This window comes from Elephas maximus, chromosome 1 (genome assembly GCF_024166365.1).
Source record: "Elephas maximus indicus isolate mEleMax1 chromosome 1, mEleMax1 primary haplotype, whole genome shotgun sequence".
Taxonomy (NCBI): Eukaryota; Metazoa; Chordata; class Mammalia; order Proboscidea; family Elephantidae; genus Elephas; species Elephas maximus.
In genome coordinates this window covers 208,725,803-208,753,173 of record NC_064819.1, presented here as the reverse complement: position 1 = coordinate 208,753,173, position 27,371 = coordinate 208,725,803, and the positions used below count along the sequence as shown (strand labels likewise).

General features: G+C 36.5%; 1 protein-coding gene across 6 annotated transcripts in view; it reads left to right on the top strand.

The window, feature by feature from the left end:
- Positions 1 to 27,371, top strand: part of REPS1 (RALBP1 associated Eps domain containing 1) — an 82,902-nt gene that overhangs the window by 32,139 nt on the left and 23,392 nt on the right. For 3 of the 6 annotated variants that reach the window (XM_049902271.1, XM_049902304.1, XM_049902262.1), the window contains exons 3-10: positions 599 to 795; positions 928 to 1,081; positions 2,000 to 2,124; positions 2,643 to 2,805; positions 3,099 to 3,162; positions 4,253 to 4,407; positions 23,195 to 23,316; positions 27,098 to 27,178. In XM_049902271.1, the coding sequence (XP_049758228.1) occupies positions 599 to 795; positions 928 to 1,081; positions 2,000 to 2,124; positions 2,643 to 2,805; positions 3,099 to 3,162; positions 4,253 to 4,407; positions 23,195 to 23,316; positions 27,098 to 27,178 (1,061 nt within the window). The remainder of the gene's footprint in view (positions 1 to 598; positions 796 to 927; positions 1,082 to 1,999; positions 2,125 to 2,642; positions 2,806 to 3,098; positions 3,163 to 4,252; positions 4,408 to 23,194; positions 23,317 to 27,097; positions 27,179 to 27,371) is intronic. The other 3 variants (XM_049902295.1, XM_049902286.1, XM_049902277.1) reach the window with 2 other exon arrangements.

The window sequence follows — 27,371 nt, the reverse complement described above, 5'->3', positions numbered from 1 at the left end:
TAAGGTGTTTTCAGGTATTTCTGCTATGGCATTGTCTAAATCAATCAAGTCTCAAAGTTAGTGACATATTCTGTGTTTTACCTGGAGCTGTTAGTGCATTTTTTTTTTTTTTGTTGTTTAGTTAGTGCATTAGAGAACCCAGGTGGTGTAGAAGCAGCAGGCCAGGATTCATGGTCTGACAGGTCTGGATTCAAATCCTGTCAGTTGCTACCAGTGCAGCCTTGGGCTTTCGGAGCCTGAGTTTTCTGACCTGTAAAATGGGGGTAATGCTTTGCAGGGTTGATACGGTTACGAGATCAATGTAAAGTAGTAAGCATAGGGACTGACATGCAGTGGACATTTCCTAAATGGCTGTTGCTGTTACTCCTTAGAAGGATGATTTGGTATTACCATTTCCTTCTCATTAGAAGGAAATTCTTAGGTTCATCTACATTCTAAGATAGATGATAGGCTACATTTTGCAGTGGTAGACATTTTGTGCTTGTTGTTTCTGTACTGGTTTTAGCGAAAATTATTTCTGATGTCTAATCTTTTATTTCAGTTTTTATGTGTGCTTTTTTTTTTATTTTAAAGTAGTAACTATTTATGTGATTAACAGTAAAGGACCTTCCTCTGCCAAGATTTGTAGCTTCAAAGAATGAACAAGAATCTCGCCATGCAGCCTCATATTCTTCAGATTCTGAAAATCAGGGGTCTTATTCTGGTGTAATTCCTCCACCACCGGGCAGGGGACAAGTGAAAAAAGGATCCGTAAGCCATGATGGTGCCCAGCCCCGCACACCTGCAGATCAGCAGGTAATCACGGTCATGTAAATGTTATCAGCTGATGCCCTCTGTAGGTGCTTACAGGAGAACTTTCATTGTGTACCTTAGTAGTTAAAATGTTACCTTAAAATTAAATTTTTTAAATAATAATATTTTTTCCAGGAACCTGCGTCCCCAGTAGTTTCACCACAGCAGTCTCCGCCAGCTTCTCCACACACATGGAGGAAGCACAACCGTCACCCCAGTGGGGGAAATAATGACAGGCCTCTTGCAGGACCTGGGCCATTTTGGTCACCATTTGGTGAAGCACAATCAGGTATTAGAAGTTCTTTAGAAGTAACAATTATTTAGGGCTGTAAGTTGAAGGTAACTTGGTAAATTTCCTTTAAGAGTTACCTCCGAGACAATTATCAATTGTTAAGTTATCTTAAACAGAAGCAAAAGTCAACTATGAAAATTTGTAGTAGCTGTATCACTTTGAAAAGTGGTAATTTCATTTACTTCCATCTATATGACGCTTAGAAGGAGCCCTGGTGGTTCAACAGTTAAGCGATCAGCTGCCGACCAAAAGATTGGTGATTCAGATCCACCCAGCAGCTCCAAGGGAGAAAGACCTGGTGATCTGCTTCCAAAAAGCTTATAACCAAGAAAACCTTATGGGGCAACTCCGCTCTGTCACATGGGGCTGCTATGAGTTGCCATCAACTCAACAACATGCAATAAAAACAATGTGATGTTTGTTGTTATTGTTAGGTTCTGTCAAGTCCGTTCCAACTCATAGCAACCCTGTGTACAACAGAACAAAACACTGCCCAGTCCTGTGCCATCTTCACAATCATTGTTATGCATGAGCCCATTGTCGCAGCCACGGTGTCAATCCATCTTGAGGGTCTTCCTCTTTTTCACTGTATACTACATGATGTTTAGAAAGATGTTTATGAATATTTGATTCTCTGAAGCTAAAATGAATAAATAATCACTCCCCTGAATATTGGGTGTATATTAGTTTTGTTATTGACAAGGAAGCAAAACAAGATTAAAAAGATTTAAATGATGTATAAATTTCAATCATATAGTAAAGATTCTGTTTTGGTAGTTGTTGAATTTGTCCAAAATTAGAGTGTCACATGAAACTTTTGTAATATGTGTGTGTTTGTTACAATCTTAAGTAAATACTTGGGAACTTAGTTTTTTTCCTTCAAAAGTGAGTCAGCCTGTACCGTTTTGCTTTTAGGTTCTTCTGCTGGTGAAACAGTGTGGTCAGGTCATTCTCCACCTCCACCTCAAGAAAACTGGGTCAGTTTTGCAGATACTCCACCAACCAGTACTCTTTTAGCCATGCATCCTGCTTCTGTCCAGGTGTGACATTTTATTGGTATTGCATTTTTATTTGCTTCATTCAAGGTATTGCTGCAGCCATTGTTTTTATATTTTGCTGTTGCAATTTTATAAATGCAAGTCCATTCTTTTATAAAGAACAGAACTCTGCTCTGTGCCTTTTCTTCAAGTCTGTTACCTTTGGAATGTTTCACTAAAGGTTTTGGCTGATTTTCTTTCTATTTCTAAGTCTCTGATGAAGTTTTAAAAGATGTTGCATCTAGGGATATATTTGCTTGGCTTTCTTAGCACATTTTTCATAACTTTCTTTTGCTTACATGATGGCTATCATTTCTATACATTTATATATCACTGTGCAGAAACACATCTAGTAACCTGATTATAACAAATGTGTAGTTTGCTAATGAGTTTGCAAAGACTTCTTATATTGTAAAAGTCCATAAAAAATAAGTTTTACTTTCAGAGATAAGTCACCTAGTACCTTGGTCCGTTAATCATATAGATAGATGCTGTACTGAGGAAACAATGTTTCATTACAGGACCAGACAACAGTACGAACTGTAGCATCAGCTACAACTGCCAATGAAATTCGTAGGCAATCCAGTAGTTATGATGATCCCTGGAAAATAACAGATGAACAAAGACAGTATTATGTAAATCAGTTTAAAACCATTCAGCCTGATCTAAACGGATTTATTCCAGGTGAGTTGTTAAAAACAGAAGTTCTTCTAGATGTGACAGGACAAAGTCTCAATTTCATAATCTCAAAGACATTGTTTTATCAGTCATCTATTATATAATTACAAAAGATCATTAATCCTCAAATTGTCTGAAAAAAGTTGATAATCACTGGGAACCAAAACCATGACATATATACATATTAAGGTTACCATCTTCGCAATGAATAAGAAAAGCCTAATGACTCATACCTCACATTTTATTCTTGGATCTGTAAGTTCAGTATAACATTAAACACCACTGTTTTAATATTTCAGGATCTGCAGCTAAAGAGTTTTTTACAAAATCAAAACTTCCTATTCTTGAACTTTCTCATATTTGGTAAGTGTGGGGGTATACCATTAGTGGGGTGATATAGGTTATTTCAAAGGCGTTTTCATCAGGTAGATTGTGAAACTTTATAAAATAAACTAGTAAACTAGCTTCTTCAAGAATGTTCTTAAAGAACTCAGTGTTAAGATAGCCAGCTTTCTCTCAATCTCTAGAAAAATTAGTGATACTGGTACAGTAGTTATTAGCAAAGAACTCCTTTAAATTCCTTAAGCTGTATTAGTTATTTTTTGTAGTTATATAATGATATTGAGTTGCATGAAATAAAAGGTAGCTTGCTCATAGATGGTTATGTTTATCACGTTTGTTTTTTAACAAATTTGATAAATCCTGTATCAGTTAAACACAGTGCTTAGCACCTGTTTTAAACATAGTCTGAGACTCAGAATAGCTGCGGTGTGATTAGAATTAGTCATTAGATCACAAATTGGTTTTTAAAAATAATTATCAGGTAAAAGTTATTTTTTTTAATTTTTAATATTGATATATTTTTTCTGTATTCCAGATTATTTTGTTAATAGGTTTTTCATAGCATAAAATACTATAGCAGGAGGTAGGTAGCTAGTGCCTAAAACTGAAAAATCGAGCTAGCCATATACACATGCTATTTAGACTTAACAGAAATACATAAAAAAATGGTTGCTTCTGGGTCTAGGAAATGAGAAGTACAGCAGGGAAGCTTCAGCTGCTGTATTTTTGTAACAAGTCTAGTAGTTCTCTTTGATATTTAAAGTGCATACATACATGTAGAAGTTTTTTAAAAAAAATCCAGTGACTTATTGCATAAGCCTTACTTTAAATTCTGTTACTGAAAATGCACATGGGTTAAAGATCATTTTTTGTGTCCTTATTTATTGGAGCTATTGACATTTTGATATGAGAATTTGCAAACATACATCTAGGTGTCCCCTATCTAGAGTCTACAGTTAACATTTAGCTTTTTTTTTTTTTTTCAATTTTTTAAATTCTTGTCTTTTTTTTTTTTTTTGCACTTTCTTTGGGAAAGTGTTTCTTTTTCTTTTGAAAAGTAAAGGGATCTGTAGTGGGATTTGATCATATTGATAGTAAGTTTGTCTTTTAGGGAACTCTCAGACTTTGATAAAGATGGAGCATTGACACTGGATGAGTTTTGTGCTGCTTTTCATCTGGTAGTTGCTAGGAAGAATGGCTATGACTTACCTGAAAAGCTGCCTGAAAGCTTAATGCCCAAGCTAATCGACTTGGAAGATGCAGCAGGTAAGACTCAGAGATGAGGAGAGCTGGTTGCATGCCTTTGTAAACATGGCGCTTAATTCTTAAAGCAAAATCAAAATAGTAAAACTTAATGGCTTAGCATTTCATCAGGAGTACATGGATTTGCCATCAGAATAAGATGTACAGGCTGAATTTGGATTAATGATTTGACTTTATTTAATCAACTTTTAAAACTAGAGATAAAGAATATATGCTACTACTTCACCCTTACACTCATGGCTTGCTGATATTTGAAGAGCGTTTCACAGTGTCTTGTTATCTTAAAAACCCATTGACAAGGAGTTGATTCCGACTTATAACGAGCCTATAGGACGGAGTAGAGCTGCCTGCCCCCTAGGGTTTCCAAGGCTGTAATCTTTATGGAAACAAACTGCAACATCTTTCTGTCACGGAGCGGCTGGAACACTGGTGGATTCAAACCACTGACCTTTCAGTTAGCAGCTGAACGCCTAGCACTGCTTCACCAGGGCTCCTTCTTGCTACATTAAAAAAAAAAACCTTTAATTCCGTTTTGTATTGTCTGAAGTGAGTGAAGCAGCCTGTCCTCATTATAAACATTTTTTCCATTTCATGCATCTTAATTTGTTGAAGGCGAAGGCATTTCTTGCATCTTAATTTGTTTAAGGTAAAAAATTTGTATCATTAGACCTTTGCAATCTATGAGCATTTTCCTTTAAAATGCCACGCTCTTTTCTGAAGCTTCTAAGGAAATCTTGAAATTTTGTGTTTAATTTTAGATAATGCTGTTTATCAAATGTTAAAAGAAGGGGAGGACCACTGAGTCTTATGATGGGTGCTTTGGTAAATGTTTATGTGTACCAGTGACTTTTTTTTTTTTTTTCTTTAAAAGGAAGAAAAATCTAAGGGATAAAAAAATTAGTACATTTTTCTTAAATTCTGAGTGAATAAAAAGCAATCTAATGTTAAATTCTTAATGAGCTTAATTAAAAGCAAATTATTGTTTTCAATGATACCATGTAAATTCTTTTTTTAATATCTGGGCATATGTTTCATTGTTGTTTATATGATGCATTACACACTGAACTCTAGGTTAGAATTTTGTACCTTTAAAAGGGAAGTTAAAACAGAATTTGACAGTGTCCCTTTAGCACGGAAATGCACATAGGCTGGCTTTATTGTCTGAATTATGTAGACAGAACCATATTCATATATTTACTGTCATGAGAGCAGTCTCCTTAGAGTCAAGAATGTGAGTTTTGCTGCTTCTAGTTTTGCTGGTTACTTCTGTGACTTTGGGCAAGTTGTAAACATTTTTTTCTTCTGTTTCTCCACCTGAAATGTGAATTAGATGCCATTTGTATAGCAGGGCCTGAATTACACATTGACCTTTGAAATTTACCAATAAGTTGATTTTTAAACTTTAGTGTTTGTTTTAATTTGTTAGAAAATATTTTCCTATGAGAATCTTAAATTTCTCCTGATTATCTCAGGCGGTTGTTCAGCTTTATTTAACCTCTAGCTTGATCTCAAAGTTAAGTATCTTTGATAGATAATTTTGCTTCAAAGTGCATTAATTTACCTATATGAGAAAGAAAAAAAAAAACTTCCCTGTTTAGCTCATTTGATAGTAGCTACAAGGAAAGAGATTGTGGTAGCTTCAAACTTTATCATTGATTTAAAAATTGGGGCTTGTATCTTGCCTTTTTTTTAATGAACTTTAAGCCTTTGAAAGCTGATAGCATGGTAATACTGGAAAAGAATTTAAATCATGCTTACTCTGTTATGGGTCGTTTTGTAGAAGCTTGTCTGATTTTGTCATCTGTTGCATTCAGATCAGTGAGTCTGGCTTTTGCATGTAGTTAGTGGGTTCTTTTTCTTTTATTTAATTTAAATAAAATCTGTTCCTCTATAAATTTATCTACTGCCTGAAATTGAAGGCTGATGGTGCTGAGAGAAGTTCTTTTATGGGCATTTGCCTTTTTTGTCTAATTTTAGATCTGTTTAGCAAAGGAAGACTGATTTTTTTTCCTACTTACATCTGTGCACTGTTGCTCTGACTATAGTGTTTTAATACCTCTAGGGATCACAGCCTCAGGTAGCTTTCCCCTCCCACATATAATATTATATGGTTTTCTGATCAAGTTTATTGTAAACATTCTGACCACATAATATTGTATTTAAATCTTTGCATATTTATAAAAGGTAAATTTTAGAGTTCTATCAGTTGTGGGGTTGAGAGAGCCACTATAATAATCTTTTTTCTTCTATCTATCATAAGCGTGACTTGCATATGACATGATTGTGAATATAGAAATTGTCCCTTGACACTGGTTGTTAATTAGTATCCATAAAAATCTTTATATATAGCTGTGATTGCAGAAGTTCATAGTTAAAGGGGAAAAACCCCGAACAGTGTCTTTTGGCTCACATGAGAATTTACCGTAACTGTTCCCTCTGTAGACCCTTTCTAACTTGCAGGCAAACGTGGTTTCTCCCTCCTCTGATCTCTTATAGCATCTTCTACATGCTATTTATTATGGCACACATCACACTGAATCCTGTTTTTTTATTTCCTCTTTCTACACTACAGTCTGGGCTCCTTGAAAAAAAAAAAAAAGTGTCATATTTATCGTTGTAACCTCAGAACTTTGCCAGGCATCTGGTAAGTTGCATAGTAAATCTCTATTGAATGAATGAATGCTAAATGTGTACCATTTTCAAAGTAAGATTTTTTTCCACATATTTCCATCTTTGAAAATAGTCCTTTGATAAGTTTGTGATTATTGGGACAAATGAAAATATTAGCCCCACAAGTATCATATACTTACAATTTAAGTAACTCACAGGCAAATAGGTGGTGACCAGTAGTGACTTGAATTACAGTTACTTGGAGGTTTCTGTAGACATACAAACGTGTGGTATAGATATGTATTTTTTCTAAAATCATTTGAACAGACTTACTAGATTAGATAGCAGATAAAATAGAACAGCTAAAGGTCATAGGTAGAAGTACTTATATGGTCTTGAATCAAAACACTTAATATATAACATCAGTGCTGAATTGGGCAGGTAAATAAAAAGGGAAAACTGGTTTTCACTGCCTTATAAAGAAAGCATACAAAAATTTTTCTGCAGAAATCTCTTAATGAAGCTGAATTCAAGAAAGGATGTCTTCTAGGAATGGTTATCATCTTTTAAAAAAATTGTTAAGGTGACCTGCGAGCCTACCACAATACTATATCTTAAAGTAAAAACACAAGTTTGTTTAGATTCTACATATCTTATATTCCTCTAAAGAGCTAAAGAATCTTCTTTTTAGCACAGTGGCAGTTTTACATGTATTTTTGTGATTATTTGAGAAATATCCCTCTCAAACAAGTAGGGACTCTTAGGAGAGCAGTAACTGGGTTGGTTTTGTTCAGTGTATCACAGAGCCTAGCAGAGTGCAAAATGAGTAGTACATAAGTCGGTGTTGACAGTTTTGAAATGACTAAATGCATGAACCAGTGGTTTTTAACTATTTACTGTCTCCACACCCCCATTGCTCACATGTATCTCAAAGAGGGAAAGGAGTGTGCTCCCTGTCTTCTCCTCTGTAATCACTGCTATATGCAGTAACTTTGGGCAGATGTTCTATTGTTGTTTATATGGTGCGTGGTATATATACATCTCCAAACTCTGAGCACTTCCAGTGTGAAATTTTTCAAAGCCAAGGAAGGAGAGGCATGTGGAAATTTTCATGAATAGTTTACTAAAAATCCATGTAAATCCAGACTTAAGACTAGCTTGATACTTAGAGGAACCCTATTTCAATTCTTCTCTTTAGAGTCTCTGATAAAGAACAGATAGATGCTCCCCTTCTCCCGCAATGATAAAGAATAGCATGTGTTCCCGGTAGATCTATGTTATACAGAAGGCTATAAAGACACAAAGTCATATACCCCCTCCTCCCATCCCTTAGAGTTAATCATTATTGTTTCTCTTGTATCCATTCAGAAATTTTTAACCTATAAAAGCCTACACACATAACCACGTCTGCTTTTACACAGGTGCAGTCATACTGTACATCCTTGATTTTTTTCTTTAATAAAGAATATTGAAAAATGAATAACGGTGATGGTTGCACAACATGGTGAATGTAATTAGTGTCACTGAATGGTACACTTAAAAATGGCAAATGTTTTGATATCTTTTACCACAGTAAAATAAAAATATATATATAGGATATATTTGTACTTTATCACATATAGAGCTGTCAAATTCTTTATCATACAAGGTGTCCCACAGTATGATCTACCTTGATTTAATGAGTTCTGTATTGATGGATTTTGGGGCTGTTACCTAAATTTACCTTCAAAACAGTGCTGCAAATGACGTGCTTATGCATATATATTTGTTTTGTACAAACTACCCAGAATCTTTGTTTTCAAAAATTCATTATCCAGGTGTCATTCATTGGAGAGGAAAAAATAATGAAAACGTACACTAATATTCTCCATTAACTTTCCAACCGAGGAATTGGTTCTCATCACTCCCCCAGTACACACACATACACGTAAACACACACATATGTTCTTAATGCTAAGTGTCGTTTCTTTCTAGATTGTCCAGTATTGTAGTTGACAAGTCAGTGCAGTTGAATTGCAAAATTGCAAATATTGGCAAAGATGCATCGTATAATGAAATTGGTCAGAGTAATTAGAACGGCTCAAATCCCTGACAAAGGCCTTGACAAACAAGGCCAGATAATACTTGAAGATGAAAAATTCTATAAGTTTGATGACACAGTGCAGGCTTTAAAAGGTTGTGGTTTATATATTAGTGGATTTTAGTAAGGATCCTTGGGAATAATTAACGATACTCTTTAATTATGACCTTTTTCCTTTATGATTGTGCTGTGAAAGTGAAAAATGAAGTTTAAGGATATCTCTGTCTGCTTTGTTAGGAAGAGAACTCCATGAAAATGGAGGTCTTGTCTTCTTGTTCAATTCTCTATCTTTAGAGCTTGGCACTGTGTAGGCCGTTAGTAAATGTTCACCAAATAAATTAGTGCTTTTATTAATTTTGCCACCAAATTATACTCCCCCCCCAAAAAAAACATTTTTTTTTGTTTTACATATGAATTTTTACAATTTTTCTGTGTAAGTTTTAAGACAAAGACCCCAATTAAATTTTTTCTCTTTATGAAATTTTACTTCATATTTCAAGTGGATTAACTTTGAATGGGCTTTTTCCATTACGAGCTATCCTTGGATTATAGGAACCTCCTGTATATTTGTAGATAGTATTCTTTGGAGTATAATAACTAAGTCAAATAGTATATACAAAACAGTTTGATCACTCCTGGAAAAAAAAAGTACAATTTAATGAGTTTTTTGGTAAATGTTTTGTTTCTGTTTAAACCTGTTTTGACATTTTTACTTTCACATTTCTTTTATAAACCTGTGGTTTTAATTTAAACTACTTGACTTCTACCATAGGCTTTCTTAAGGTCTGCTTACTAAGTTTGCATTTTTGTGGAGTGTTGGCGGGAAGTAGAGGTAATTTTGGAAGTAGAACTTAGTTTCCTGATGCATATAATACCACTGAAAACAAAACAAAGGATATCTTTAGTTGCTTTCTGTATATTTTGCTTATCCCTGTCTTTTAAATATGTATGAAAAAAAGGACCGTTTGTAGCTTACCCAGAAGGCTTAAAATGCATCAAAATCTTTTTTTTTTAATTGTGCTTTCAGTGAAAGTTTACAAGTCAAGTCAGTCTCTCATACAAAAATTTATATACACCTTGCTGTATAACTCTTGGTTGCTCTCCCCCTAATGAGACAGCACACTCCTTCCCTCCATTCTCTATTTTCGTGTCTGTTCAGCCAGCTTCTGGCTTCCTCTGCCCTCTCATCTCCCCTCCAAACAGGAGCTGCCCACATAGTCTCCTGTGTCTACTTGATCCGAGAAGCTCATTCTTCACCAGTATCATTTTCTGTTTTGTATAGTCCAGTCCAATCCCTGTCTGAAGAGTTGGCTTTGGGAATGGTTCCTGTCTTGGGCTAACAGAAGGTCTGAGGACCATGACCCCCAGGGTCTTTCTGGTCTCATTCAGGCCGTTAAGTCTGGTCTTTTTACCAGAATTTGAGGTCTGCATTCCACTGCTCTCCTGTTCCTTCAGGGGTTCTCTGTTGTGTTCCCTGTCAAGGGCAGTCAGCAGTTAACAGCCGGTCACCATCTAGTTCTTCTGGTCTCAGGTTGATGTAGTCTCTGGTTAATGTGGCCCTTTCTGTTTCTTGGGCTCAAAATTACCTTGAGTCTCTGGTGTTCTTCATTCTCCTTTGCTCCAGGTGGGTTGAGACCGATTGATGCATCTTAGATGGCCCCTTGCTAGCGTTTAAGACCCCAGATGCCACTCTCCGAAGTGAAATGCAGAATGTTTTCTTAATAGATTTTATTATGCCAATTGACTTAGATGTCCCCTGAAACCATGGTCCCCAAACCCCCATCCTGGCTACTCCGGTCTTCAGTGTTCAGTTGTATTCAGGAAACTTCTTTGCTTTTGGTTTAGTCCAGTTGTGCTAACCTACCTGTATTGTGTGTTGTCTTTCCCTTCACCTAAAATCTACTATCTAATTAGTGGAAACCCCTCTCTCTCCCTCCCTCCCTCCTCTCGTAACCATCAAAGAATATTTTCTTCTCTGTTTAAGCTGTTTTTGAAGTTCATATAATAGTGGTCTCATGCAATATTTGTTCTTTTCGAACTCACTAATTTCACTTAGCATAATGCCCTTGAAGATTCCTCCATGTTATGAAATGTTTCACAGATTCATCATTGTTCTTTACTGTTGCGTATTATTCCATCGTGTGAATATACCATAATTTACCCATTCATCCGTCGATGGGCACCTTGGTTGCTTCCACCTTTCTGATATTGTAAACAGTGCTGCAGTAACCATGGGTGTGCATATATCTGTTCGCATAAAGGCTCTTATTTCTCTAGGATGTATTCCAAGGAGTGGGATTGCTGGATCGTCTGGTAGTTCTAGCTTTTTAAGGAAGCACCAAATTGATTTCCAAAGTGGTTGCATCATTTTACATTCCCACCAACAGTGTGTAAGTGTTCTAGTCTCTCCACAACCTCTCCAACATTTAGTATTTTGTGTTTTTTTGGATTAATGCCAGCCTTGTTGGAGTGAGATGGAATCTCATGGTAGTTTTAATTTGCATTTCTCTAATGGCTAATGATCATGAGCATTTCATCATGTGTCTGTTAGCTACCTAGATGTCTTCTTTAGTGAAGTACCTGTTCATATCCTTTGCCCATTTTTTAATTGGCCTATTTGTCTTTTTATAGTTGAGTTTTTGTAGTATCATCTAGATTTTAGAGATCAGGCGCTGATCGAAAATGTCATAGCTAAAAGCATTTTCCCAGTCTGTAGGTAATCTTTTTACTCTTTTGGTCAAGGTCTTTGGATAAGCATAGGTGTTTGATTTTTAGGAACTCCCTGTTATCTAGTTTCTCTTCTGCATTGTTAATAATGTTTTCTATACTGTTTTTTTTTATATACTGTTTATGCCATGTATTAGAGCTCCTAGCATTGTCCCTATTTCTTCTTCCTTGATCTTTATCGTTTTCAATTTTACATTTAGGTCTTTGATCCATTTTTGGATTAGTTTTTGTGCATGGTGTGAGGTGTGGGTCTCACTTCATTTTTTTGCAGATGGATATCTAGCTATGCCAGCACCATTTGTTAAAAAGACTGTCTTTTCCCCATTTAACTGACTTTGGGCCTTCGTGAAATATCAACTGCTCATATGTGGATGGATTTATGTCTAGATTCTCAATTCTGTTCCATTGGTCTATGTATCTGTTATTGTACCAGTACCATGCTGTTTTGACTATTGTGGTGGTATAATGGGTTCTAAAATCAGGTAGAATGAGGCCTCCCACTTTGTTCTTCTTTTTCGGTTAACGCTTTTCTTATCTGGAGCCTCTTTCCCTTCCGTGTGAAGTTGGTGATTTGTTTCTCCATCTCATTAAAAAATGTCATTGGAATTTGGATCAGAATTGCATTATAATCTATAGATGGCTTTTGGTAGAATAGACATGTATACAATGTTAAATCTTCCTATCCATGAGCCAGGTATGTTTGTCCACTTATGTAAGTCTCTTGGTTTCTTACAGTAGTGTCTTGTAGTTGTCATCGTGTAGGTCTTTTACATTTCTGGTAAGATTTATTCCTAAGTATTTTATTTTCTTGGGGGCAATCGTAAATGGTATCGATGTGGTGATTTCCTCTTCAATGTTCTTTTTGTTGGTGTAGAGGAATCCAACTGATTTTTGTATGTTTATCTTGTATCTTGATACTCTCTGCTGAACTCTTCTATTAGTTTCAGTACTTTTCTTGAGGATTCCTTAGGCTTTTTTTTGTGTATAAGATCATGTCATCTGTAAATAGAGATACTTTTATTTCTTCCTTACTAATCTGGATGCCTTTTCTTTATCTAGCCCTAGTTGCTCTGGCTAGGACCTCTAGCACAATGTTGAGTAAGAGTGGTGATAAAGGGCATCCTTATCTTATTCCCGTTCTCAAGGTGAGTGCTTTCAGACTCTCTCCATTTAGGATGATGTTGGCTTTGTATAAATGCCCTTGATTATGTTGAGGAATTTCCTTCTATCCCTATTTTGCTGAGAGTTTTTATCTTGAATCGGTGTTGGACTTTGTCAGATGCCTTTTCTGCATCAATTGATAGGATCGTGTGGTTCTTGTCTTTTGTTTTATTTATACGATGGATTACGTTAATTGTTTTTCTAATGTTGAACCATCCCTGCACACCTGGTATGAATCCCACTTGGTCATGGTGAATTATTTTTTTGATATGTTGTTGAATTCTATTGGCTAGAATTTTGTTGAGGGTTTTTGCATCTAAGTTCATGAGGGATATAGGTCTGTAATTTTCTTTTTTTTGTGGTGTCTTTTCCTGGTTTTGAATCAGGGATATGCTGGCTTCATAGAATAGTTTGGGAGTATTCGCCCTTTTCTATGCTCTGAAATACCTTTAGTAGTGGTGGTGTTAACTCTTCTCGGAAAATTTGGTGGAACTCTGCAGTGAGGCCGTCTGGGCAAGGGCTTTTTTTGGCGGGGGAGATTTCTGATTACCTCTCAGTATCTTCTGTTATGGGTTAATTTAGTTGTTCTGCCTCTGTTTGTGTTAGTTTAGGTAGGTAGTGTGTTTCTAGAAATTCATCCATTTCTTCTAGGTTTTCAAATTTGTTACAGTACAATTTTTCGTAGTAATCTGATATGATTCTTTTAATTTCAGCTGGGTCTGTTGTAATATCGCCCACCTCATTTCTTATTTGGGTTATTTGCTTCATCTCCTGTTTTTCTTTTGTTCAGTTTGGCCAATGGTTTATCAGTTTTGTTAATTTTTTCAAAGAACCAGCTTTTGGTCTTGTTAACTCTTTCAATTGTTTTTCTGTTCTCTATTTCATTTAATTCTGCTCTAATTTTTATTATTTGCTTTCTTCTGGTGCCCGAGGGTTTCTTTTGTTGCTCTCTATCTCTTCAAGTTGTAGGGATAATTCTTTGACTTTGGCCCTTTCTTCTTTTTGAATGTGTGCATTTATTGAAATAAATTGACCTTTTAGCACTGCTTTGGCTGTGTCCCAAAGGTTCTGATAGGAAGTGTGTTCATTCTTATTGGATTCTATGGATTTCTTTATTCCATCCTTCATGTCTTCTATAAGCCAGTTGTTTTGAGCAGGGTATTGTTCAGTTTCCAAGCGTTTGATTTCTTTTCCCTGCTCTTTCTGTTATTGATTTCTACTGTTTTGGCCTTATGGTTAGAGAAGATGCTTTCTAATATTTCGATGTTTTGGATTCTGCTAAGGCTTGCTTTATGACCTAATATGTGGTCTATTCTAGTGAATGTTCCATGTGTACTAGAAAAGAAAGTATACTTGGCTGCCGTCGGGTAGAGTGTTCTGTATATATCTATGAGATCGGGTTGGTTGATTGTGGCATTAGATCTTCCATGTCTTTTTTGGGTTTCTTTCTAGATGTTCTGTCCTTCACCAGAAGTGGTGTGTTGAAGTCCCCTACTATGATTATGGAGCTGTCTATCTCATTTTTCAGTGCTCTTAGAGTTTCATTTATGTATTTTGCAGCCCTGTCATTGGGTGCATAAATATTTAATATGGTTATATCCTCCTGGTGTATTGTCCTTTTAATCATTATATATTGTCCTTCCTTATCCTTTGTGGTGGATTTAACTTTAAAGTCTGTTTTGTCAGAAATTAATTTTGCCACTCCTGCTCTTTTTTGATTGTTGTTTGCTTGATGTGTTTTTTTTTTTTCCATCCTTTGAGTTTTAGTTTGTTTGTGTCTCTAAGTCTAAGGTATGTCTCTTGTAGGCAGCATATAGACAGATCGTGTTTTTTAATCCTTTCTGCCACTCTCTGTCTCTTTATTGGTGCATTTAGTCCATTTCCATTCAACATAATTATGGATAGGTATGAGTTTAGTGCTGGTATTTTGATGTCTTTTTTTGTGTAGTATTGACAGTTTCTTTTTCCCACTGAATTTTTTGTGCTGAGTTGTTTATATATTGTCTTTTCTTCTTATTCGCTGTTGTTGATTTTGTTTCTGCTGAGTCTATTTTTTTCTTGTATTGTATTTTGTTGAGTAGGATTGTTAGTCTCCTTAATATTTGCCCCTGTTTTTCTAAGTTTAAACCTAATTTTAATTTCTTTATATCGCCTTGTCTTCATCTCCATATGAAAGATCTGTGACTACATTTCTTAGTCCCTCTTTATTGATTAAATGTTGTCTTCTTTTATATAATGACATCGCTGTTGCCCTCTTTTGAGCATTTTTTTAACTTCATTTATTTTTGTGATTTCCCTGTCTGCGTTGACATCTGATTTCTCTGTCCTGTGTTCTAGTCTTGGGTTGATATCTGATATTATTGATTTTCTAACCAGAGTACTCCCTTTAGTATTTCTTGTAGTTTTGGTTTGGTTTTTATGAATTCCCTAAAATTCTGTTTATCTGCAAATGTCCTAGTTTCACCTTCATATTTGAGAGACAGTTTTGCTGAATGTGTGATTCTTGGCTGTCAATTTTTTTCCTTCAGTGCTTCATATAAGTCATCCCATTGCCTTCTTGCCTGTGTGGTTTTGCCAGGTAGTCCGAGCTTATACTTAATGACTTTCCTTTGTAGGTGACTTTTCATTTATCCCTAGCTGCTCTTAAAATTCTCTCTTGATCTTTGGTTTTGGGAAGTTTGATTACAATATGTCTTGGTGACTTTCTTCTAAGATCTACCTTACGTGGAGTTCGATGAGCATCTTGGATGGATATTTTCTCATCTTTCACAATATCAGGGAAGTTTTCTGCCAACAAATCTTCAAAAATTCTCTCTGTATTTCCTGTTTTCCCTCCCTGTTCTGGTATTCCAATCACTTGTAAGTTATTTCTCTTGATAGAGTCCAGCATGATTCTTAGGGTTTCTTCTTCTTCTTCTTCTTTTTTTAAATTCTTTTAGCTGATTTTTCTTCACATGTATTGGTACCAAGTGCTTCATCTTCAGTCTTATCAATTCTGCCTTCTACTTGCTCAGTTTTGCTCCTCTGACTTTTATTGAGTTGTCTCATTCTGTAATTTCATTGTTAATCTTCTGAATTTCTGATTGCTGTCTCTACGGATTCTTGCAGCTTATTGAATTTTTCCTTATGTTCTTGAATAACCTTTTTAATTTCTTCAATTGCTTTATCTGTGTGTTCTTTGCCTTGTTCTGTTTATTGCCTGATGTCCTTCCTCATCTCGTTCCTGATGTCTTGAAGAACTCTGTCTATTAATGTTTTGTATGCTGCATCTGGTAATTCCAGGTATGCACCTTCATCCAGAAGATCCCTTGATTCTTTGCTTTGAGAGCTTCTTGAAGCGATCATGGTCTGCTTCTTTATGTGATTTGATATTGACTGTTGTCTCCAAGCCATCTGTAAGTTATTGTATTAGTTTATTTTATGTTTGCTAACTGTATCCTATCTTCTTGCTTTGTTTTGTTTTGGTATGCAGAAATGGGTTGCTTCATTGAGCTAGCTTGATCATTTCTGCCTTTGAATCCCTATTGTCCTGTCACCAGGTGGCTAGAGCTGTTACCAGGTATATCAGCCTAGGAGTCCATTCACTGTTCTTGTATGGATTCAGATAGTTGTGTGTCCAGGTAGTTGGTCATCAAGTGTGTGGTAAAGGCTCTGTCCTACAATCTTAGAGGGGCAAGGATGATTGGTGTAGGTACCGGTATCTGGTTGCAGCAGGAAGTCACACTCTGAACAAGGCAGGGGGGTGACAACTGTTCCCCGAGTGCCTGTGAGGAAAGCACGTCCCTGTTCCCTAGGGCCAAAGGTGGGTGGGTTCTGTAGACAGACCATGAGCGCCCAATGCTTTTGGTTTTAAGGACTGGGAGGTACCAGTTATCCTTCGACGCCTGTCACGGGTGGCTAGGTGACATCAAGGGAGCCGCCAGTCCTTAGGCCCCTGATGTGGGTAGGTGAGGACCCTGTTTAACAGGCAGAGCGGTGTCAAAACATCAAACGCCTGTCTCTCTACCACACAGCTGAAGTAGTTGCAGTTTGCCAACAAGGGCCTATTCTCCTGGAATAGACCCACACAGGTCCCTGCAGGGCGGAAAGTTATTTAAAGGCCACAGACTGTTTATGCATGGACAGAAGACACTTCTGTCCTGAGCTCCCCAGGTTAGTGGATCTGTCAGATTATCTTTTCCCCCAGACGTGAATATATTCCTTCTCCAAGGCTGGGTGAATGGCTCAGGGCAGTCAGCAGGGGGTGAATGGCTCAGGGCAGTCAGCAGGACCTATTTCAGCCCCAGGGAAATCAACAGCCCCTGAAGCCGGTTTGGGGGCTGGGAGCACAGTAAAACATATGCAGGTATTTAGCTTTTGCTGAGAGTACTGCTCTTCTCTGGTTCCGGAGGTGTGAGTATGCTTTGCGGCTGGCTGTTTCTCCCTGGGGAAACTGTGGCCGAATGCTACTACCAGCCTTCCTCAGTCGCTCCTGGGAATGGTGCCTGAGGGTTCCTGGCCATTCAGGTCCAGCAACTTCTTTCCGCTTCTGAATCATCTGTCCTTCCCCCTGCCGTTCAATCCATTTTCTAACTTTGCCTTTGATGTTCAGGGCTCCTAGCTTGTCATAAATAATAATCATTTCACTTGTTTTATCGGGTCTTTGTTGTAAGAGGGATCATCAGAAGTGCCTGACTACGCTGCCATCTTGGCCCCACCTCAAAATCTCTTTATTTTTTATTTTAAATATTTTTCCTCCAAGAATAATATTCACATCTCCAAATAAATTAAAGACATAGTTAATTTTGCCTTGATTAAACTGTTATAATGAAGTTGGAACCTTGAACCATCATAATTTAAAGAACTTTGCCTAGATTTGTTTTTCTTCTTGAAGACAAAATAAGTTTTAAGCCATAACATTTTAGGGAGATATATATGTATATATTTCTATGAGATCAGTAATAGCTGGCAGATATTTTTTGTAAACAATTTCTTAGTGTCTGAAGTGTTGTACTAGGAAAAAGAAAATCAGTATGGGTAGATGATAAAGCTGGAATAAAGCTGAAGCCCTTCAAGAAAGAGATTGTTCAACAGGTTTAACAGGTACATCGCACTGAACTGAATCTGTGAACTTTCTCTGGAGAGCATTCTTTGGAAGATAGAAGGATGAAAACTACTGACAACGTTTTTCTCGTGCCGTCCTGAAAATATGGCTTGCACTCATTTACTGTTATCATTGCTAACTTTTAAATGTAGGTTGACAGTATGTCAGTATGGTCATACTGGGTTGTCTCTTCCAGACACACTTGTTATGTGGAAATACTTTTGAGTGAAAGCTCTTCTGAGGTTAACTTTAAAAATAATTTAGGCTCATACTCTTCTTTTTCAGCCCTGATGCTCTGATGATGTCAGGGGCAGAGCAGAACCAGCAGGAGGGAGGCAGGGTTGACACAGTGTTCCAGCAGGAGGCTAGGTTGGAACACTGCATCAGGTAAGAGTAAAATTACACCCCTGCCTCCCTGAGGACACAGTCTTAGAGACTAATCTTTGTGGGTGGGAACAAAGCCCTTTGTTGGAGTATTTATTGGCAGCAAATGCTAAGGTGGTGTGATTTATTTCTAGACCTAATGCGTCTCCTCAGACTATTAGTTTCCAGAACATAAGTACTTTGCTCTTTTTCTACCACCATTTATTGTTCTACACATGAAGTAGAAAGGAAGCAATGTGTAATATTCCAATGTAATTGCTAAAGTATATTGCTTCTTATTCCAGAAATAATTTTTGGATTCTCTAGAACAATGATTTTCAGACTTTTTGGTGTCCAAACCCCTTTACATTCTTAAAAATTATTGAGGACCCCAGAGATTCTTCTATATGGGTTCTAACTATCAGTAGTTACACTATTAGAAATGAAAACTGATGAATTCTCAAAATATTTATCACTTAATTTGGTGAAAATAATAATGTTGTTAGGTGCCATCGAGTCGCTTCCTTCTCATAGCAACCCTGTGTACAGCAGAGCAAAACAATGCCCAGTCCTGCACCATCCTCACAGTCATTGCTATGTTTCAGCCCATTGTTGCAGCCATTGTGTCTATGCATCCCTTAAATTAGTATAAATGTTTTTAGGAAAATAACTATATTCTCCAAAATAAAAATACTAAGGAAAAGAGTGGCGTTATTTTTGCATTTTTGCAAATCACTTTAATATCCAGATTGATAGAAAGCATCTAGATTCTCATATTTGTTTTTGCATTCAGTCTGTTAGATATATTATTTTGTTTGAAGTATATCAGGGATCGGCAAGCTAAGCCATGCAGACAACATTTTGGTTTGCCGCCAGTTTTGTAAGATTCACAGCTAAGAAATTTTTTTTTCCTTTTTAGTCATTGGGGGGAATAAAAAGAACAATATTTGGTGACACATGAAAATTATATAAAGTTCATATTTCAGTGTCCATAAACATAGCCACACTCATTTATTTACAGATAGATAATTTCTAGCTACTTTCACTAAGGAGCCCTGGTGACGCAATGGCTAAGCGCTCAGCTGCTAACCAAAAGTTTGGTGATTCCAACCCACCACCTACCCCAAGGGAGAAAAGACTTGGTGATCTGCTCCCATAAAGATTACAGCCTTGGGAACCCTATGGGGCAGTCCTACTCTGTCCTATAGGGCCACTGTGAGTGAGAATTGACTCAATAGCATCAAACAGGAACATCTTTCACTACAGTGAGTTGGAATAGTTGGCGACAGAGGCCATATCTTCTGCAAAGCCTAAAATATTTACTGTCTGGCCCTTTATAGAAAGAATTTGCCGATCCCTGAAGTATATGAAGAAAATGTGGCTTCATGTAGTAAAAAGGAGGACTGTTTTATAGCTTTTTCACCTTATAATACCACACCTAAAAAAAAACCACACCAGAATTGAAGAAATAGTAGTTTCTTAAAGGTTAGTTCCAGTGTGGAAGCTGAGTTTTCTGTGCTGTTACATTAAAATCCACTGGTCTGCCTTGCACTTTGAACGAGCCTTTTACCCTTGCATGATTTTGTAACATCATACATTGGTTATTTGTAAAATATCACTTCACTGAGTTATACAGGTCTTCTGAATACTGATATGTTTCTTTAGGAAATATCAGAAAAGCACATTTATAATAACACAATGTACCTTATCAGAGAAATCTTTAATATTGGGAAGCTCTCGAGCTTATGGTCATGGGTACACATTTTCCAAAATTCTGATTTTCGCTTGAAGGCTTGAACTTTGTCATTGATAATAAATACTGACAGTTGTTTTCATTGAAGTGAAAGGTTCACTCTTTTAATTTTTGAGAAAATGCTTTCTCCGTACTCAGGTCTGGATAATTATAGCACATCAGCTGTTCTTTCAAAAAGTGGTGTTCCATGAAAAAAGTGGCCTATTGAGTCACACAAGCACTTTTCCTTAAGAAAACTACCATACTTTGATATGCGGCAGAAGTTCTTTACACGTCCCGTTTTGTCACACAGAGTATTAAAAAGATATGTTTTTAGGGCTGAGATTTCATAAGTTTCACTGTTTCATCACGAACATTCTTCAGTGAAATTGGCATCATACGTATGTGTGTGTGTGCGTGTGGGAGTGTGTGTGTATTTTAACCAATGCATGACGTTGAAGAATTCACTGGTAACTAGTATATTTTGGTGCCACTGACTTGATTTGTGCTGATAATGTAGCAGTTTCTTCCACCATTGCTTTTGCACCATCAGTGCAAACGTCAACACAGGGATGAAGCATTGTTATTATGATAAAAATAATTTTGACCTATCAGACCCTCTAAAAGGGTCTCAGGGACTTCCAGGCGTCCATGTTCCACAGTTTAAGAACTGTTACTCTAGGAAAATAACTATTAGAGTAATTATAAAGTATAATTATTTGGAGGGAATAGCATTTGAGTTCCCAGCCTCAGGAGACTGGAATCAGTGCCTTTGTACTAGTGATTGAGAGTCTATCCCAAATCACAGTTGCCCTGAGGTTAAGGGTGAAGTATATAGCCTGTTCCTAAATTTATCAGTGGAAGAAGGTTTCATGAGAACTGAAGTCTTGAAAGCCAAACCAGGGTCCTAGATTGCCCTAAGATGATATTTAAAACTTGAGTAATATAGCCTGGCTTTAAATAGGTTCTTTTGGAAATTTATTATCCTATAGTGGTGACATAGTGGTAAGAGCTACAGCTGCTAACCAAAAGGTTGGCAGTTCGGATCCACCAGGTGCTCCTTGGAAACTCTATGGGGGCGATTCTGCCCTGTCCTATAAGGTCATTATGAGTTGGAATCTACTCCACGGCAACGGGTTTGTTTTGGTTTTGGTTTTGGTTTTATGGTTAATACTGTTTTCCTTAATACTGACTTGCTTTGAGGGGAGGATTTCTTAAAAACACACATCTTCATTTACCACGCTCCTGGCAGAGTTTCACTTTCAATAAACTGTCAAATTTATAGCCACTTATCTTTCTTTACTTCTTTTCCTTTTCCTATGATGGGGGAAAAAAATCCCAAATCTTTGTTCCCGCTGAAAACCCCAAGCCTATCCCATGAAAAATTTGCTGCTACTGTTCTTTTCTGTAGTTCTTCTCTAAGACCTTTCAGTTAAGGACTTAATAGAACATTACCTGAAGCCTTCCTGTTTGTGATTGATTCTGTGCTACTCAGACACTTTCAGTGAGAAAGGATAGGACTACGGAAGAAAAAACAACAGTTCTCGGTCTTAGAAAAATTAATCGAAATACGATATTGGGCTGCAAATTAGAACTTGGAGAGGTATGTCAGAGGATAACATCGGGGTGGGAAAAAGGGCATTGAAATATTTTGAGACAGTCGTGTTACAGAATAAAAAGAAGTTTTGAGAATTTTACCAAACTATTAATAGTTAATTTGGGTTCAGATGTTCTAGGGAAATGACAGTAAAGGAGAATGAATTTAAATGAAGAACACACACAAAAACTCAATTCAGTAAATGTTTGAATGCCTGCTGTGTACCAGGTCCTATGATAGGCACTGAAACTTGATGGATTTACTTGTAAATAGATTGAAAAGTTAAAACCTATACATTGCTGAATTATATGGCTGTCGATCTAAGAAACTGAAGTATAGTGCTAACATTTAATGGCAGGAATCTTTCTTTCTGATGGAGAAACTTAAGTGCTATTTTATTCAACTTGCCCACGGTCAAACAGTAAGACAGTGACAGATACTGGAATCATGTTTTTTTATATAGGTTCTAAACAGATTAGGCATTCTCTCTTAATTTGGCCATTAATGTGATTTTCAAGACTGGAGTTATATTCAAAGCCGCACAAAACCTGAGAAAAATGGAATGAGAATTTAGGTAGCATTGAAATTCCTTGTTTTTAAATTATAATTTGAGAAATATTTTAAACTAAGCCTTAATTATAATTAGAAATATAAATGTCAAAATAGTTTAAAAACCATTTAAAAATAGCATCGTGGATCTCCATTAATTCCCTAGTTGCCAGTAGGCTTAATAATAAGAGTTTAAATGTCGTGTGGGCTCATTGACTTTGCATTTTGCCCATTACTGGGGACTGTTCTTTTCGTTTTGCTGTCTGCCTTGCAAATATGTGCTGCTTTTTAATAACAAGGGAGACGTAAATTAGTATAAATCGGCAGTTCCTAAAATATATTCCAAGGAACACTAAGGAATTTTATTTGATACAAAGTGTTCGGAGGTCAAATATGTTTCCGAAACATTGATTTAAACAAAGTTTGTTTTACAACATCACAAGTCTGTAATATACAAATATGCATGGGGATGCTTCAACAGGGAACCACTGTATCCCCAAACTTATTTGAACAGAGAACTTGATTTTTCAGAGCTGCCTTACTTGATTATTATTCCATGGAATACCCTTTGAAAAACATTGATACAAATCTATTTCTGTTGCCAGAAGATGATTCAAAGCCTTTGTCCTATTGCAGTATTATTACATGTAACCCTTTTTTCTATTTATTGCTAACTCAATTTTATTTTCATGAAAAGCTCTTGTGTCAGGTAGACAATAACTAGCAGGAATAAGTATTATCTGATTTTTACAGTGCTTACTGTGGGAATGTGAAGAAAGGAAATAGAGATTATAAGTTACTATTTGTGAAAACCCTGTTAGCTTTTTTATAATATCGCTGAACTAAAATGTATTATTTATGGAAGTTTTCTCTATTTTTAAATCGCAGATGTTGGGGATCAGCCAGGTGAGGTAGGTTATTCAGGCTCTCCTGCAGAAGCACCTCCAAGCAAGTCACCATCAATGCCATCACTAAACCAGACTTGGCCAGAGCTGAATCAGAGCAGTGAGGTTAGCAAAACTTCCCATTTCTTTCATTAAAAGTTAAATTTTTTAAGGTAAGAGGTTCCAAACAGGATAGCTTCAGTGTATTGCTCTTACAGCATGCATAGTCGAGAACATACCAAATATTACTCTGATAAGTGATTGTAATCATGGGGTGTTTGGAGGTTTTCAGAGTGCTTTTTCATATATATACTATCATTTGATTCCCACCTTTCTTCCTCACCAAAGCCTTGTGAGCTTGGTGAGGCTTATCTGTGAGGTGAAGAGTCAGAGGCTGAATGACTTGGCCAAAATCTCATAGCCAGTGAGGGACAAGAGCTAAGATTTAAGCACAAGTCATTTGCTTCCCAGTCACTGCTGCATTCTCTCTGTCACATGCCTTCTCATTCCTATAAGCAAAGTATGTGATATTTGGGATAGTAGTATATTTGGAAAGTGATAAGGGAAGTCGCTAATCTAAATTTGCACATGGCTATTTTCTAAGTCCCAAGCTGTTTATAATTTAGTTTTATTCCGTAGGAAATGAAGTGATTTGCCATATTAAAGGCAGTGATTAAAGATATGTCAAATGTGACCAAACGCAGCACATAACAAAGACTTTGAGACAAATGCACTGGTCCCAGATTATTTTGGGACTCTGTTATGTATAAAACACTGAAAGGAGGGCCACTTTGCTTAGAATAGGGAGGAGGGCCTGAGGCCTGGCCTCTCCTACAGCATCCCAGGAGGCCTCTCTGTTAAACCTTAATGCCCTATAAAACTCCATTTGAAAACTACCACTCTAGCCAGTTAAAGCAGTTTTCTTTGTGAACAAGTTAAATTTTTTTCTTTAAGAGTTTTTTGTATCACTTTTAAATGTTGCTACAAATATAAAAGTTTGTTGACTGTCAGGAAGAGGTTCTAAGCTTCCATGTTTCCCATAAGGAGCCCTGGTGGCATAGTGGTTCAGAGCTCTGCTGTTAACCGAAAGGCTGGCGATTAGAACCCACCAGCCCACTCCGTGGGAGAAGGATGTGGCAATCTGCCTTCCATAAAGATGTATAGCCTCGGAAACCATATGGGGCAGTTCTACCCTGTCCTATAGAGTTGCTGTTAGTCGGAATCGACTCGACAGCAGTGGGTTTGGTTTGGGTTTGGGTGCTTTTCATGTCTTTTGAAACCAAAAAAGTTCTGGATTAAAGAGCCCTGTAGTTAATTTTAGACAGTGTGGAAAAAGAAAAATAACTGATAGTTTCGAACTACATGCTGCTGCTTTAAGACGTAATCAAAGCCAAGATAATCATCTGTGTTCTGTTATGACCCGTTTCTGAAACATTAAAATACCATACCATGGGTTATAAAACCATTAATGTAAGTATTTTCTAGAGGGAGAGATTAAGCCTTGAAAGAATTTGCTAGTAGAGAGGCTTTATAGAGAGTAGGGTCAGTATTTTTGAAAGTAGTGTTTTTCCACATTTATTCATTACTGTCATTTTAAAAAGCAAATCAGATTAAAAGGATAAAATAAGAAATCTGTTGATATCCATTTATAAATAAAGGGAGCTCTTTCAAAAGCGTCTCAGTTCTGAAGCCCAAGTTCATTCCAGATACGATCACGTGTGATCACTAAAGACCGGAGACGGGAGTCCCTTCCAGGTTCGGATTTCAGTAGCTGACTTGGCTCTTAAGTGCTCCTGTCAAGTTTTACTTTGTAATATTGGGTAATTAGAATGAACAGCACAGTGTGCTGCTTTTTTATTTGTAAAAAATCAAAATGCTAATAAAGTAACATTAATTTTAAGGTATTTTAATAATATTTACAAAAATGTCTTCTTAGAATATGGAATTTAAGTTATATTTTAGTTTTCTACCACAGTGCACAGTTAAAGAATATTCTTTGAAAAAGTATTTATTCGGCACTTGCTAGATATGGACAAGGCACTATATTAGGCACTGTACAGGATAATAGTAATAATTCCTAACGTTTGTTGGGCACTTTTGATGTGTCGGTTACTATTCAAGAAGCTCTTTACATATATTAACTGACTTAATCTTTACACAAACCTGTGATGTAGGTATTACTAATCTCATGTCACAGATGGTGAAACTGAAGCTCAGAGAGGTTAAATAAATTGCCCAAGATTGTACAGCATACCTAAGATTCCAGGAGTTTGGCTCCAGAGCCTGTGCTCTCACACGGTATACTAAAGTTAGGGAGATGAGAGTATCTCTCTGCCCCCTAGAGAGCTTACATACAGTCTTGTGAAACTATGTTAAACTTCATGCCACCCAAATGAGGTAAATACCTTCTTTTTAACAAAAATCTTTGTGTCTAAAATTTCGCCACCATGAAATAATTAGGATTTTTTTAATTCCTTCTGTGTTCATATGATTATTACCTAAAGCTAATTATGTGAATAAGCATTGGTAAGTCGTTTCCTTGAAGTGAAGTCACATGCTAAAAATTAATTATTATGGACTTTCTCTATTCAAGAAACACTTTGAATTCATCAGTATTTCTTAGTATATCTTCATTTTTATGATAAGAAAACTAATCTGTAAGAAAAAAATATTTAACGTATTAGCCATTTTTGCAGATAATTTTTAAATAAAGTCCTCATTTGCTAATATTAAATTCTACATGCGTTCTCAAATTGAAATATCACAATTTTAAGTAGTAAGTTGAACTTTGAAGCATAAAAATGTATGCTTTTCCGTACTGAATTATTAAAAGAGGATTTGGGGGTAGGTCTGTCTGTGTGTAAGCATTTGTATGTATATATTGTATATGTGTAGTTGTTTTTCCCTCTTCAGAGAACAACTGATAACTCTTAAGAATCAATGTTTAGTGATGACCTTAAAACGATATTTATATAAATATCCCATAATGTTTTATTACTAAGTTTTTCAAAACAAGTGGAATTTACTATGATTGATATTAACTTATTACTCCACCTATTTTAAGACGTACAATATTTGTATGCCTCTTTGAAAAGTAGCATCTCATATCAAAATACATCATCTATGTATAACACTCAGATGCTTGGTTTGCTCTCATTGTGGCCGCATTCTGATTTTTCTAGCATGGGGAGGGGTGCCTGATGGGTAGTTCTGTCTTGTGGTCTGGCATGGCCCTGTTTGTAGTGCTGACTGCAGGGGTTGACTTGCTACAGATTGACAAAAGCTCAAACATGTATTAATTCCAGAATTCTTTGCATTTCGCTATTCCAGAGTTCTTTGCGTTTTATCTCAATTATATTTTATTAAATATCCATACAGATGTATAAAATATGTGCACATACATATTAGAATCATTTTTCAGGGGTCGCACTGGCAAGTCGCATTGACTTGCTTTGTCTTGACCAGAGTTTTGGTACTTGGGATTCATTAGTTTCCCCAAATCAATACACAAACATTTGACTTTTAAAAGAAGGATTTGAAGTTATTCTTTCTTTCTCTAGTCAAAATAAACCCCTTTACATGTTTACTTGGTGGCCATTAATGCTGCTTAGACTCTGTTCCAGTATTGTGTTTTGAGTTGTAATTCTGTAAGCCCTTTGAATCTCTTGCATAGAGATCACAATAAATTGTTACCCCATATTTAATTGTGAGGCTCCTCACCCTTACAAGATGACCCAGGGTGGGTACGTATAAAATGTTCATGGAAAAACAGAAATGACAGAATTTTGTCAGGCCTGTGAACCACAACTTGCAGTGCAACCTCTGAATGACTTTGCTCAGTCTTCTCCGGTGATCTTTTATTCCATCTTTCTCATCATGCTGACTTGTCTCTCCTCTGTCTGTTCAGCAGTGGGAGACATTTAGCGAACGCTCTTCAAGCTCACAAACTCTGACCCAATTTGATTCTAACATTGCACCAGCTGATCCTGTAAGTCAATCACTTAGCTTGCTTGTTTGAAATTAATTTTATTAACCCAAATTTCCATTCATTATGATTTTTAGCTGATCTGCATGATTCAGTGGAGTGCTTAGAGGGAAATGGTGGCAGGCCTTTCAATTTGTGTGTGCTTAATGGTGGAAAGAAAATTTTTGTCGTTCTTTGTATTTTCTAGTTGCTTTGG